General features: G+C 36.3%; 1 protein-coding gene across 1 annotated transcript; it reads left to right on the top strand.

Moving 5' to 3' along the window:
- Positions 1-6,349: 6,349 nt before the first annotated feature.
- On the top strand, positions 6,350-11,108 carry HSDL1_10 (Inactive hydroxysteroid dehydrogenase-like protein 1). The gene is made up of 3 exons (XM_035729925.2): positions 6,350-6,519; positions 6,569-6,919; positions 8,314-11,108. Exons 2-3 carry the CDS (start codon positions 6,818-6,820, stop codon positions 8,908-8,910), a joined length of 699 nt encoding a protein of 232 aa, XP_035585410.2. The 5' UTR covers positions 6,350-6,519; positions 6,569-6,817; the 3' UTR covers positions 8,911-11,108.
- Positions 11,109-12,479: the final 1,371 nt, after the last annotated feature.

Below are 12,479 nucleotides of genomic sequence, written 5' to 3'. Positions count from 1 at the left end.
TCTAAACAAATATCTTGGTCGAATTCGTTTGGCTTTCGTTTCGTTGATTCCAATCATTGTCTTTGGGAATATTTGGTCGTTCGCTTGCGATGCCAAACAATCGTCGAAGGAAATTAAGTCTAAGGCTCGTGGATGTTAAAATGGATGAACGAAAGAATGGATACCCTCAATCAAGGCAAGTGCCTTCTGATGCCTCCATGTGTCATGGTTCATATTCTAATAGGGATGATTGTAATTATAGTGAACCTAGTTACGATACAATGGCAGATGACATAGAAAACCTTAGTTTAGACGTGAAGCAAGCGAAAAGCGCGATGCCTACGGCGCCTTTCGTAGGTCCCGAGTTACCAAAGGTTGAGTTAAGTTATTTCGACGGTCAACCAAGAGGTTACTGGAAGTTTTTAAGGGAGTTTGAGACCTACACAGAATCAAGGGTCAAGGATGATGGTCAACGCTTGCTTTGTTTGATACATTATTGTAAGGGTAAGGCGAAAACAGCCATTGAGGGTTGTGTTATGTTGGAAGCCTCTTCTGGTTACAAGAAGGCCAAAGAAATTTTAGAACGGTTGTTCGGACAGGCGCGTGTAATCGCTAGGGAAACTTTAGAGGACTTATTCAAAACTACAAATGTTGATTACAGTGATCCTGAGCAACTGACAAATCTAGCTATAAGGATGGAAAATTGTTCTATGGTTTTGAATCAGACGAAGTATACGGCCGACTTAAATTCCCTAATTACTTTAGAGAGAATAGTAAGACTCTTACCTCAAGTTATGCAAGCCCAATGGGCGGACTGGGTAGATGAATTGACGGAAGATAATAGAGAACCGACTTTTGACGAGCTTACCCAATTTATAGCATCCCGCGCGAGAGTAGCTAATAGTAGGTTTGGACGGTTAGCGAATCGTCCGAGAAAGGGACACAACTTAAGGACAAATTGTCACTTGCAACTGGAGCAGGAGAATAATTCGAGAGAGAGAGAGAGAGAGAGCTAAATGTAGGGTGTGTTCCCAGGACCATGCTATTTATAAATGTCCAAAATTTTGAGCGCTTACCGTTCAAGAGAGATGGTCTCAAGCGAAAGTTAATGGCATCTGTTTTGTCTGCCTTAAGCAAGGGCATAAAGTTAATGAATGTAAGCTGGCAAAACGTTGTAACGTTAATGGTTGTGAGAAGAAACACCATTCTTTGCTGCACAGCGAAAGTGATAAACCTGGTATCCCGAATTGTTGTGGATTTACTAAATCCCTAAGTAGCCAAGTGTGCTTAGGAAGACCAATTTAAATGCTGTGTACTTGTCCGTAGCTCATATTCATCTGAGGATGATGAAATTTGAATGAGAATACCTAGCAAACTCGAAAATTGTCCCAGCATTAACCTATAAGAAGTAACTAACGAATACCAAACATTAGCGAGTTTGAAACAAGATGCTTCGACGGTATAGGACGGTGGTCGGTTTACTCACGTTAGCACAGTCAAGTGGTGTCTAACAAGGCTGTCCACTATCTTCATTTTGAGCAATTTCTTCAGACACGTACCACAGGAAATAAAGATTTCGTCGACTGAATATTCAAGAATCAATCTCCCACTAGTAAAACTTAGAACACATGCATGAAATTGTCCAGTTTGGTTAAGGCGCTGATAAAATGCAGAGTCTGTCGGTATCACTGAACAACAATGTCAGGATGTTTGGGATGCCACCACCTGAACTAAAGACAGGTGGTGAAGTAGTCGAACAACTCGACAATTTCACTTACGTTGGAAGTTCGATCAACCCTGGCGTGTTGATGTTTGATGAAATCTCCACAAGGATTTAAATAGCTCGTTTGGCTTTTGTCAACTCGCGTCACCTATGGCGAAGCCGAGGTATCTGTGTATCAATTAAAGGACGAGTATATTGAGAGTAAGCTCGTTCTGTTCAACTTTACGGCTATGAAACGTGGCCATTAAGTGTAGAACATGCTCGTCAGCTACTGGTATGTGATTGCAGATTTCTTGAAAATATTGCTCACATCTTCTGGGGTCATCGAGTAAGTATTCGTTAGGTTAGACGCAGGTCATTAGGGAATGATGGTGAAGCAGTTGATGAAATTTTGAGTCCACATCGACCGAGATGGTTTGGCCGCTTGTTACGCATGCACAACTACCAATTATCACTACACAGAATGCTCACTAGTGTTGGAGATGGATGGAAGAATGTTGGTAGCAGCCAAACCAAAACGTGGCGTCAGTTCATAAAGTCACTAACTTGTGACCTGAGCAACGTTGGTAGAGGCAGAATACTTGGTTTGGCTTCGCGCGACTATTGTAGCCCGTGGTTGGAGACTCTAGATGACGTGGCTCGGAACTTGTCACAGTGGTGAAGGTGTATTCACTCTCCGCTTTCCCTTAAACCTTCAGTTTAAAATTGCTTTATACTTTTCCTTTTCTCAACTAATCCTTTCTTACTGTGTCATATACTTATATGCAATCTGTTCCTATATATTAATTTGTACATAAATTATTTTCATTTCGACGCTTCTGAATGTCTTATTCTATCACCTAACACAATACAAGAGTCAATCACTCATTAGCTTACGATAATTGTTTTAATATTGCCAACCAGCGATAACAATTATCTTGAAAAGTTACTCTCGCTTCTGATGGCTTTTATTCGTACATAATTATGACAATGATGAAGATCTACAGCCCCATTAGATTATATGAGTGTTATTCTGTCCTCTGGGATAGAGGTATTTATTGAATAACTTTCATTATCTTTCTGGACAACGTATTGAGAGTGTGAATAAAGACATTATTCCGAATGGTGATAAGAGTTGTACAACTAAATTATCTAACATTGAAAACAATGCACAGTTGTATTTTAAGAAATCAAAGAGAAGGTACAGTTGGTCTGTACTATTTAACTAATTCTATACAAATTCCACACAGACTGTTAGTTAGAGGTCACTGAAAATGTCTACGTTTATGGTGTGATATTTATAAATAAATTCTGTTCTTTAAATTCTCATTAAATTTGAATATATATGTGTTGCGTTTGTTGATCCTTCACAATTTTGCGTGTCATGGAAGATGTAGAATCCTTCACAAACCTGGTAAGCATCATCGATGTATAGGGAGGTTCAGATGCAGATGTAAAGGCAAGGATTGGCAAAACAAGAGCCGCATTCCTTCAATTGAAGAACACATGGAACTCAAAACAACCTTCAACCAATATCAAAGTGAGAATCTTCAATACGAACGTCAAGGCAGTTCTACTGTATGGAGCTCAAATTTGAGAACTACAACAACCACCATCAAGAAGGTACAAGTATTTATAAATGGTTGTTTACGCAAGGTAATCAACATCCATTGGCCAGATACCATCAGTAACAGCGTACTGTGGGAGAGAACAAACCAGCTTCCAGCTGAAGAGGAAATTATGAAAAGATGATGGAAATGGATAGGACATACATTACACAAATAATCAAACTGCGTCACGAGGCAAGCCCTAACTTGGAATCGTGAAGGGAAACGGAAAAGACGAAGGCCAAGAACATATTACGTCGAGAATTAGAAGCAGATATGGAAAGGATGAATAGGAATTGGAAGGAGTTGGAAAGGATTGCCCACGACAGGGTTAGATGGGGAATGCTGGTGGGCGGCCTATGCTCCTTCACGAGGAGTAACCGGCGTACGTAAGTAATGAGGTAAGCGTTTGGTGACTACCTAAGTGAAGCTCTGAATAAGAACAAACCACCACTCAGAAATAAATGGTATGTCATTATCTACTCAATAAAATGAGAAATTTCGTGTGATGATGGTCAGATAAATTTTGAACATGACTTAAACGTTATGGTCATGATTATTATTATTATCGTCATTATGAATACTGTTATTACTCCGTAAGGTATATTTTATACTATTGAGGTTATTCAGAATTAAATTTTGATCCGAGTTTGTTGGTCGATCGGGTACGTCTACAGTGACTGTAGCAACAAATTGATGACTTGCATTAACATGGGATCAAAAGAGAGAATGCTGCAATTAATGTTCTACCCTAAGATAAAGCTATTCGATTCAAGTAGTCCTTGTTATTCGCATTGTAATCAAGTAAATAATATTAAAGGATTCTGTTATGTAATGTAGCAGTTAAAGTATATTCGGAACAAAAGAGGATAAACTGCAATTCCCACGACACGAAGTAAGAACACCACGCCCGTTACACGTGATAAATTACTAACCTCAAAACTCGACGGCCACGCTAGTCGAACATACACTCATTTAAGTACATTGATTGTATACCCTATTCCGATTATTAATTAGGATGGAATCACATGCCAGAAAAGTACACAGAGTTATAATACACCAAATGATGCATATCATACTGAGTACATAGTTCAGATACATTTTTAATACAAGAATACTGTATCTTGAACAAACATCTCACCCATTCAAATAAATCAATCTTATATCGCATAAATTATTCACGGCGGTAACCATAGATGAACGCCACATTGAAAAGTCATCACGGAAGTACTGTTAACCGTCAATTACAATGAGTAGAGGAATGTAATTTTGCCTTTCTATCTCTTTATATCATTTTCAATAGGCTAATTCAAATCAATCGGATATTCATCAAACTACTCAAAGTCAACTGGTAAGTGTAATGAAATACGACTTGTACAACCTCATTATCTTAATAGTAGCTGAATATCTCACAGATAGTTAAAGTATTTGACAAAACAATTGATTTCCATTTACACATTAGTATACAATAATTCCTGTATACTATTGTATCACTAATACAGTCTACAATAGTATAACCTCAGATGACTAGCAAGTGTATGACATTCACAAAAATACTCCGTTAGCATGATGGCGTATGTCGCACAAAACTGGTCAGGGATTCCAAACACTTTTTGTTGGAGCTTTGTTCTCTGAGCTGGATGGTTTAGTCGTGTAGCCTTCATCGTTCTTCTAAACGACATCACCAGCACAAACTTCCACCTCAGCTACAAATCTTCCCCATCATCTCAAAGTCATATGAGCGTAGTACGGTTTCAAACGTTATTTTCACAAACCACGCACAAATGATGAAATCATGTAAAAGTTACGATTTCATTACTCATAGTGAAAATCACATTCATAGTGTAGTCGATCAATGAAAACTATCAGGTAGATGTGTCAATGCGTTTATGTGAGTAATATATTGCAACGTGAATGAAGTGTTCGAAGATTCTGAAGATTTCAGATGGTAACTGAATTACACAGACTCTGCTCGATCACACATCGAAGAGGAGTGAATCTTTTGAGCATCTAATGAATTTGACGGTGTGTGAGAATCTACTTTTCTGTATGACGGACTAGATGAGTTACAAGACGTCATAACATTTAACAAAACTATTTAAAGTCAAATTTTTATTTCAGTAGACCTATTCTAATTCAATTCATTTCATCAGCGTCGAGTTACTGAGATCCTATATAATATTCTAATCATCACCCACTCCTTGACAGGTATTCGTGTCTTATTCAAGGGTGATTCAAGGAGAAAAGGGAATTTTATACTTTTAAGATCATCATTGGTTGGTCGATTAATTAATATTAGTATTTATGATGAAATCACATAAATGGAGAATACGCAGAGTTATGATAAACCAGGTTATCCATGTCATACCAAGCATTGTTAACGTTGGTGTTTCTTTAGCGACTTAAATTTCTATGGGATGGGATCGCTCACCTCATCCCCAGCCATCCTTCTTTATCCGAGCATGAGACCACCAGTAGCCCCAGAGGTGCTGCAGGCGGAGTTGTCATACAGAGTATAGTTCAGATGAATTTCTAATACAAGAATACTGTATCTTGAACAAACATCTCACCCATTCAAATAAATCAATCTTATATCGCATAAATTATTCACGGCGGTAACCATAGATGAACGCCACATTGAAAAGTCATCACGGAAGTACTGTTAACCGTCAATTACAATGAGTAGAGGAATGTAATTTTGCCTTTCTATCTCTTTATATCATTTTCAATAGGCTAATTCAAATCAATCGGATATTCATCAAACTACTCAAAGTCAACTGGTAAGTGTAATGAAATACGACTTGTACAACCTCATTATATTTAAACTGGAGAAATATCTGATAGGACTTTCATCTTCAATTAACCGAAAGTTGCATGTAATCAAAACCTATTGAAGGTCAAATCACCATGAGTATAACATCTGAGACACGGTCGGTCATTCGATCGCGTCTACCTACGGAAAATCTAAATTAGACTTCTGCTGATAGACTCAACAAGGAAACGGTGAGCAGATAAAATTAGGTTGCTAAGTTCGACTATAGTTGATGAAAACATTCGATTATTTTGTTCCTCAATATGATGATAAACAGAGGATTATCGGATGTGGAAAGATGATCGCTCACAGTGGCAGTTAATATCTCAATCTGCATCATAATTTAAACGAATGATGGCAGTTAAGTTGTATTTAAAACAGTTTGTGAATTTTCACGTTGATATGTATCACAATGCATTGTTCGTTGAGAGTGAAACCTATTTTCTTGTGTCTCTACTTAAAATTTAGGATATCGGGAAGATTTTAACATTCCCCATAGATCATTGGCGGATTTTGTTAATACTCTTTGGAGTTTCTTTGATAAATAACCAAATCGTAGCAGTGTTGAAGATTTGTTTCAAGTTTACTCTTAAAAAGTGGTGCTTATCTAAACGGAAAACACTTCGTCAGGCTGGTGAATGGGCAGTTGTCACTGATGCATCGTCAGGTATTGGTGAAGCATATGCAGAAGAACTGGCCAAAGAGGGTCTCAATATCATGCTTATCAGTAATGATGAAGAACAACTATCAACCGTTGCTGATCAAATCACAAATACCTACAATGTTCAAACACGAATTGTGGTTGCAGATTTCACTAAAGTAATATCCATTCTCAATGAATCTGTTAATCATATAATTTTAAATTATTGTCATTGACTTAAGTAATCAGTTCGATTTACCAGTCGGTAGTGTTTGAATAGATTGACAGGAGTTGTGTATCACTAATTGCCTTGTTCATAAATTGATAGATTGTTAGTCGAGTTATTACTGACACTTGAGTCATGTGGTCATGTCAAAATGATCATTAATGATAACATGCATTTGAATGTAGAAATGTGATTGAAAACATTCTTTTCACGAAAAGTATTTCTATGATTCACGTGCATGAGATATATCAGTTTCATATCAAAAACATTTCATCGAGGCGAGTAAATGTATGTATATATGCATCTGTGTGTGTGTGCGGTTCTACATCGCCATAGAATCTTTCTAGTACTCCATTCATATTGGTCCTACAAATGATTGTGAGGTTCTTTATTTGCAGTGTCAATGTGTTTCTGTTTTCTCCAGTCGATGAGGTGGAATGGTGATTAGTCATCGAATGTCTATTTAGTTTCTAGTAGTAAGACGAAAAGAGAAAGATAATTTCAGTCGACATAGATTGAGAGAATCGTAGATAGTTAGTTGACGTGTCTGCAATGGTGAAAATACGTGATAAATATTTGGACAAGTATTTTGCAGCATAAGATCATTTTCGCCGTCCTCGCCAATCATATCAGTGTCTGATGTCACCTACTCCACTACTGCATTCACATAGTCAGTTACATCAAGCTACACTCCATAATATCAACATTCGAATGGGACACATTCACACTGAATATATGAGAATGTTTTGTGATTTGTGTGGTTAATTTGTTGAAACGTTTATCAGTTTATTATTGACTGTCGATTAGTTCGAGACAACAGAGAGATTTCATCAATGAGATGCACATGAATATTTAGTCGAATAGTTCTGTGTGGACTTGACTTTCAGTCAAATTTCTATATTGTAGACAACTGCTTACACAGAAATGGTGAATTTCAGTACATAGTCTATGACATACATTTGCAAACACGTAGATAGATAATGAACATTTCACTGTCACCAACAATTTTATCAAAGGCATTCACACTCAATGCACCCAAACAGAAAAACACTGATTGAATTTTAGTCATGAATATTAGAAACCGAAATACACAGACACTTATAATCAAAATATGCTATACTATTTAGACGAATAGCAGGATATTCAGTCTCTCCCACTCAGTGTATATCGCGCTAGATATTTACAAACATGGTTGAATACTTGTCTCAGATTCATCTACAATTCACAATGTAAACGCATCAGAATAAATTGACATTTTTGAAATTTGATCAAATATTCAAACACTTAAACACTTAGGGAACATTCGAATGATCAACTTCCACAAATCTTGTGTTCTCTTTTGTTTAGAATGATGTTTATGAAATAATAAGACCTGCTGTTGACCAACTGTCCACAATTGCTTGTTTAGTTAACAATGTTGGTATGGTGTTACCCTTCGAGTTGTTTGCTGGAGAAGTTGATTCACCGAATGAAGAATCAATTAGAAATATCATTCATTGTAACATTTTATCTACACTGATAATGACAAACATGATTCTGCCGAAAATGTTAACACAGAAAGGACCTAATCCTGGTATCATAAACATTTCATCTTATTCCGGTTTGAAAGTGTATCCGCATGCTACATTGTACTCTTCAACCAAAGCATCTATTATTCAATTTTCCAGATGTTTGGCTGCAGAAAAGTATAAAAAGAATGTGATTATACAAACGATTTGTCCATTATGTGTATCTACAAATATGACCAATTTTATGAAAACCACATATTTCATACCAACTGCTAAAGTCTTTGCTAAAAGTGCATTGGATATGTTTGGTGTTGAACAACAAACTACTGGTTATTTTCCACATGAGTTAAAAGCATATCTTTACGATTTGTTACCGGCAATAATTTCTAAACAACTCATGAAACTAAAAACAAATTCACAACTAAACAAAGCTTGAAATATTTACCTAAAATCTGCAAATGATCTTATTATTCTGTGATAATCTGTTGTCTATCATTATCATCATCTCAATATCTAACCCATTTCAAACTAATCAGAAATTGATTTAATATCTCAGTTTTGTTTGTTCTAAATAGTAAAACACGCATGTATTTGACAATATATTCAGTTCAATTAGTCAGCATGGTATTCCCAAACTGTAATACTGGTTTTAACGTAAAATATAAATAAAGTTTATAAATCTATGTTCAGACTTTCTCAACTCCAGCTTTTATTCCTTATGCCTGCTCGAGTATCCGGGATTCCAGAGCCTAATAACTGGATATTTCAACGAGTTAGTTGTGTTCTTCCGTTTGTTTTAACACATCACTATATCTGTATATCAGTTAACCCTATTCATGTGTATTCATGAAACGTTTACAACCTTTCGCTGTACAAGTTACAAAAAAGCCCAGAGCTAACGATGTCTCCACGATTGTGGTTGCTGACAATATGCAGCGACGGGAATGTTTATTATTTACATCTCGATCCCTCAAATGCTAAATTCTAAATGGCGACCATTCAATATTTATCGTCAGGATCGACCAAGAAACGTGTTGAAGTATTTTGTGCTGAGAATTCCATGTTGTTCCAAAAATATATTACTGAATAAAGCTAATATTAATAGCGTCAACAATTCGAGTTTCTCTCGGCTTACATTAGGTCAATTGAAAACAAAAATATCTTCATAAAACACCAGTTTAAGTGTTGATTACATATTCGCAGATGTTTATTATATAAAGTGAAACGCAGATCTACAGAGACAGATATTCATCCGTGAATTCCTTGATACTTATCAAAAACAGTCAAACACTGATAGATTTTTAACTATCAACACATATGGTTTAATCACGTTATGGCACAATTTCGACATCTTTTATGTCTTGAATAAGCTTCGCGATTATTATACAACCTAACGATAGGTTTCACATGTTCTAATTGCAACACACGACCAACTGAGGTTCAGCGACTTCAGGGTTGATACATATTATATATTTATATGCTGCTGAATGATTGTTATGCAATATCACAAAAGGAACGACCTTATAAATATAAAACCATTACGTGGTAACTGAATACCTAAAACGTATTGTGCTTATCACAAGACTAGTGTTTGACTCCACACGGCTTTGTATTTGCTCAATACTTAGTGATACTACGCGGCGAGACCATAATTTGTGTTGTGGTATTTGAAGATATTGAGGTTAAACGTTAATACAATGCCGGAATAAACAGACTCATGATGGTATCTCTTCCACTTTTGCACAAATTTCAAAACGTAATTACAGTAGGCTTGTAGCAGAAGAAGAGCTTATGAAAACGCAACCATTTTCTAATCTGAGAAAAGTTTGACCAATCAAGATGTGTCTGTTGTTTACACTCACAATATTTCTAGGGTGTTTGTGGAGTTTCTCACGATCTTCCACATAGCATAACTTCCACGGAATAGACAACTCACTTCGACATCTTGATGGCGAGAGGAAGAAAGTGGCACGGCAAGCAGAACCATTGCAAGAACGGTTTCTTTAAAAGGAAGACGAGTGTGGTGTGAGCTACTTAGATCCACAACAGTAGTATATAACGATGGTCAGGAATAGAATGTATTTCAATAAAAGATTGAGAAGGAAAGAGCTGAAACGGGAGCAATCGGTATGAAAATGTAGGAACAATGAAGTCTGAGAGGATGGACTGATATTTGAAAAACGAACAGCCAAGTTTAAAACAATGGATCGATATTTTACAAATGAAGTATTTGCTGTATGTTTCCTAGATTTTAGTGAAATATTCTGTAATTTCGTGTCAAAATACTTTTGATTGCCCCCACTCATGTTTTTATTCACTACAGTATGAATATGATTCCTCACCAGAAAGCTTTTATTTTACACAGAAACAACCAACTTCTAGAGTTAAAAAGCTCATCTCATTCACACTATATCAAAAATTGTGTTCTAACTAACCACTTCGGAGACATGGTTCATAGTCAGAAATATAACTACAGGTTAGGTATGACTATTTGGAAGATATTTAACATGAATGTTTGGTTTTTAAAGGCAACGCGTCTATCAATGTAAGCATGACAAGAATCTCCAATGACATGAGAATACCATTCAATGCATTAAGCCTGAAAATTAAGTTCTGGAGTTGACATTTGTTTACTAACAACTCAGCGAACAAACTATCATACTTACACTACTGAGTGAGTATCCAACAAATCGCCTGTTAGTGTGGAGACAAATGAATTGGTCATTCTCTAAGTATTTTGTTTAAGAATGGTGTATCATAGTCCAAAGATAAAATCTAAATTTGAGTGTTTATGTTTTCACCATCAAGCACTGAGTGGCTAAAAGCATACCACGTTCAGCTTTTCTAACATGCTATTCATTTTTCAAAATATTATCTAACGAAACTGATTGTCTACTAGTACAACGATTCCCTAATAATGGAACAGAACTTGTAACGAATACTCGTTAGTTTTTTTGGAAGTGTTATAAGTGCGGTGAAAAGAGATTGAAATATTCAGTGCAAGAGTAGGTTTTCCGAGTTTTATAAAAGAGTCATAGGTGTAGGGTCAGTGATTGTCAGGGTAATCAACCCCCAACCTACACCTAGATCTTCAATAGTAGACCTTAACTTAGTCCGTCTGTGAGCAGGAAAAATAAAATCACTTACTTGTCAGACACGTTGGAGGCCTAAGATTGATGCTGAAGTAAGTTGCAAATCGAAAATCTGTTCTGTTTGTTCCGATGTATTCATGCGTATTACTGCGGCTAATCCTTAAACTTGTATTATGTTTTATTTGCTGTTAACTGAAATTCGAAATGTTTAGAAGTGGTAGTGATGAACATTGCTGGTGGAAAATTTACTCAAAGAGCGATGAATGATATATACAGTCGTGAAGGAATACAGAATAGATTAGTAACTAGTAATGAAACCCGTTTCACAGGAAAATATGTTAACAACTAGCTTAATGATATTGAATATTGTCACCTATTCACAGGTGCGAGCTACTCTCAGTTTAATGGTTTGGTAAAACATCCCGTTAGAACTTTAAAGAGTGCTAACACATGAGTGAGTCCAAGTAATCTGGAAGAGTCAGAAAAATGCATCAATAGCATAATGCAGAACATTCACGAAATTCTCGAAGGTTTAAGTAATTCTTCAAATCTAGCATACTTCAAACTCATTCAGTATGTAAAACATCATCAGAATAACAGTTTTACCTTCAAAATATGACTAATAATCATCTACGAGTATCATAATTTAGAAGATGAATAGTCAGATGATGAAGATTCTTGATTTAAATAACCATTTGATTCACAAAACATTAACATGGCGATCAAGTAAAAATTCATGAATTAGATAACTCCAATTTCAATTCAGATTATTCTTGGGCGCACTGGACGGCCATTTCGTCCTATTATGGGGTTCACAGGAATGCGAATCCATAACCCCGCACGAGTAACTTAAACTGGAGACCTTCAGTCTCACGCGAACGCTTAACCTCCAGACCACTCAGCCGGCATCAAT

This window comes from Schistosoma haematobium, chromosome 3, assembly GCF_000699445.3.
Source record: "Schistosoma haematobium chromosome 3, whole genome shotgun sequence".
Taxonomy (NCBI): domain Eukaryota; kingdom Metazoa; phylum Platyhelminthes; class Trematoda; order Strigeidida; family Schistosomatidae; genus Schistosoma; species Schistosoma haematobium.
The sequence above is the reverse complement of the archived record's forward strand: the minus strand, read 5'-3'. Positions and strand labels throughout refer to the sequence as shown.

Coding starts and splice junctions, on each gene's coding strand:
- HSDL1_10 (XM_035729925.2), top strand. CDS start 6,818: ATGCTTATCAGTAATGATGAAGAACAACTATCAACCGTTGCTGATCAA. Junction 6,920..8,313: donor TGGTTGCAGATTTCACTAAA/GTAATATCCATT, acceptor TCTTTTGTTTAG/AATGATGTTTATGAAATAAT.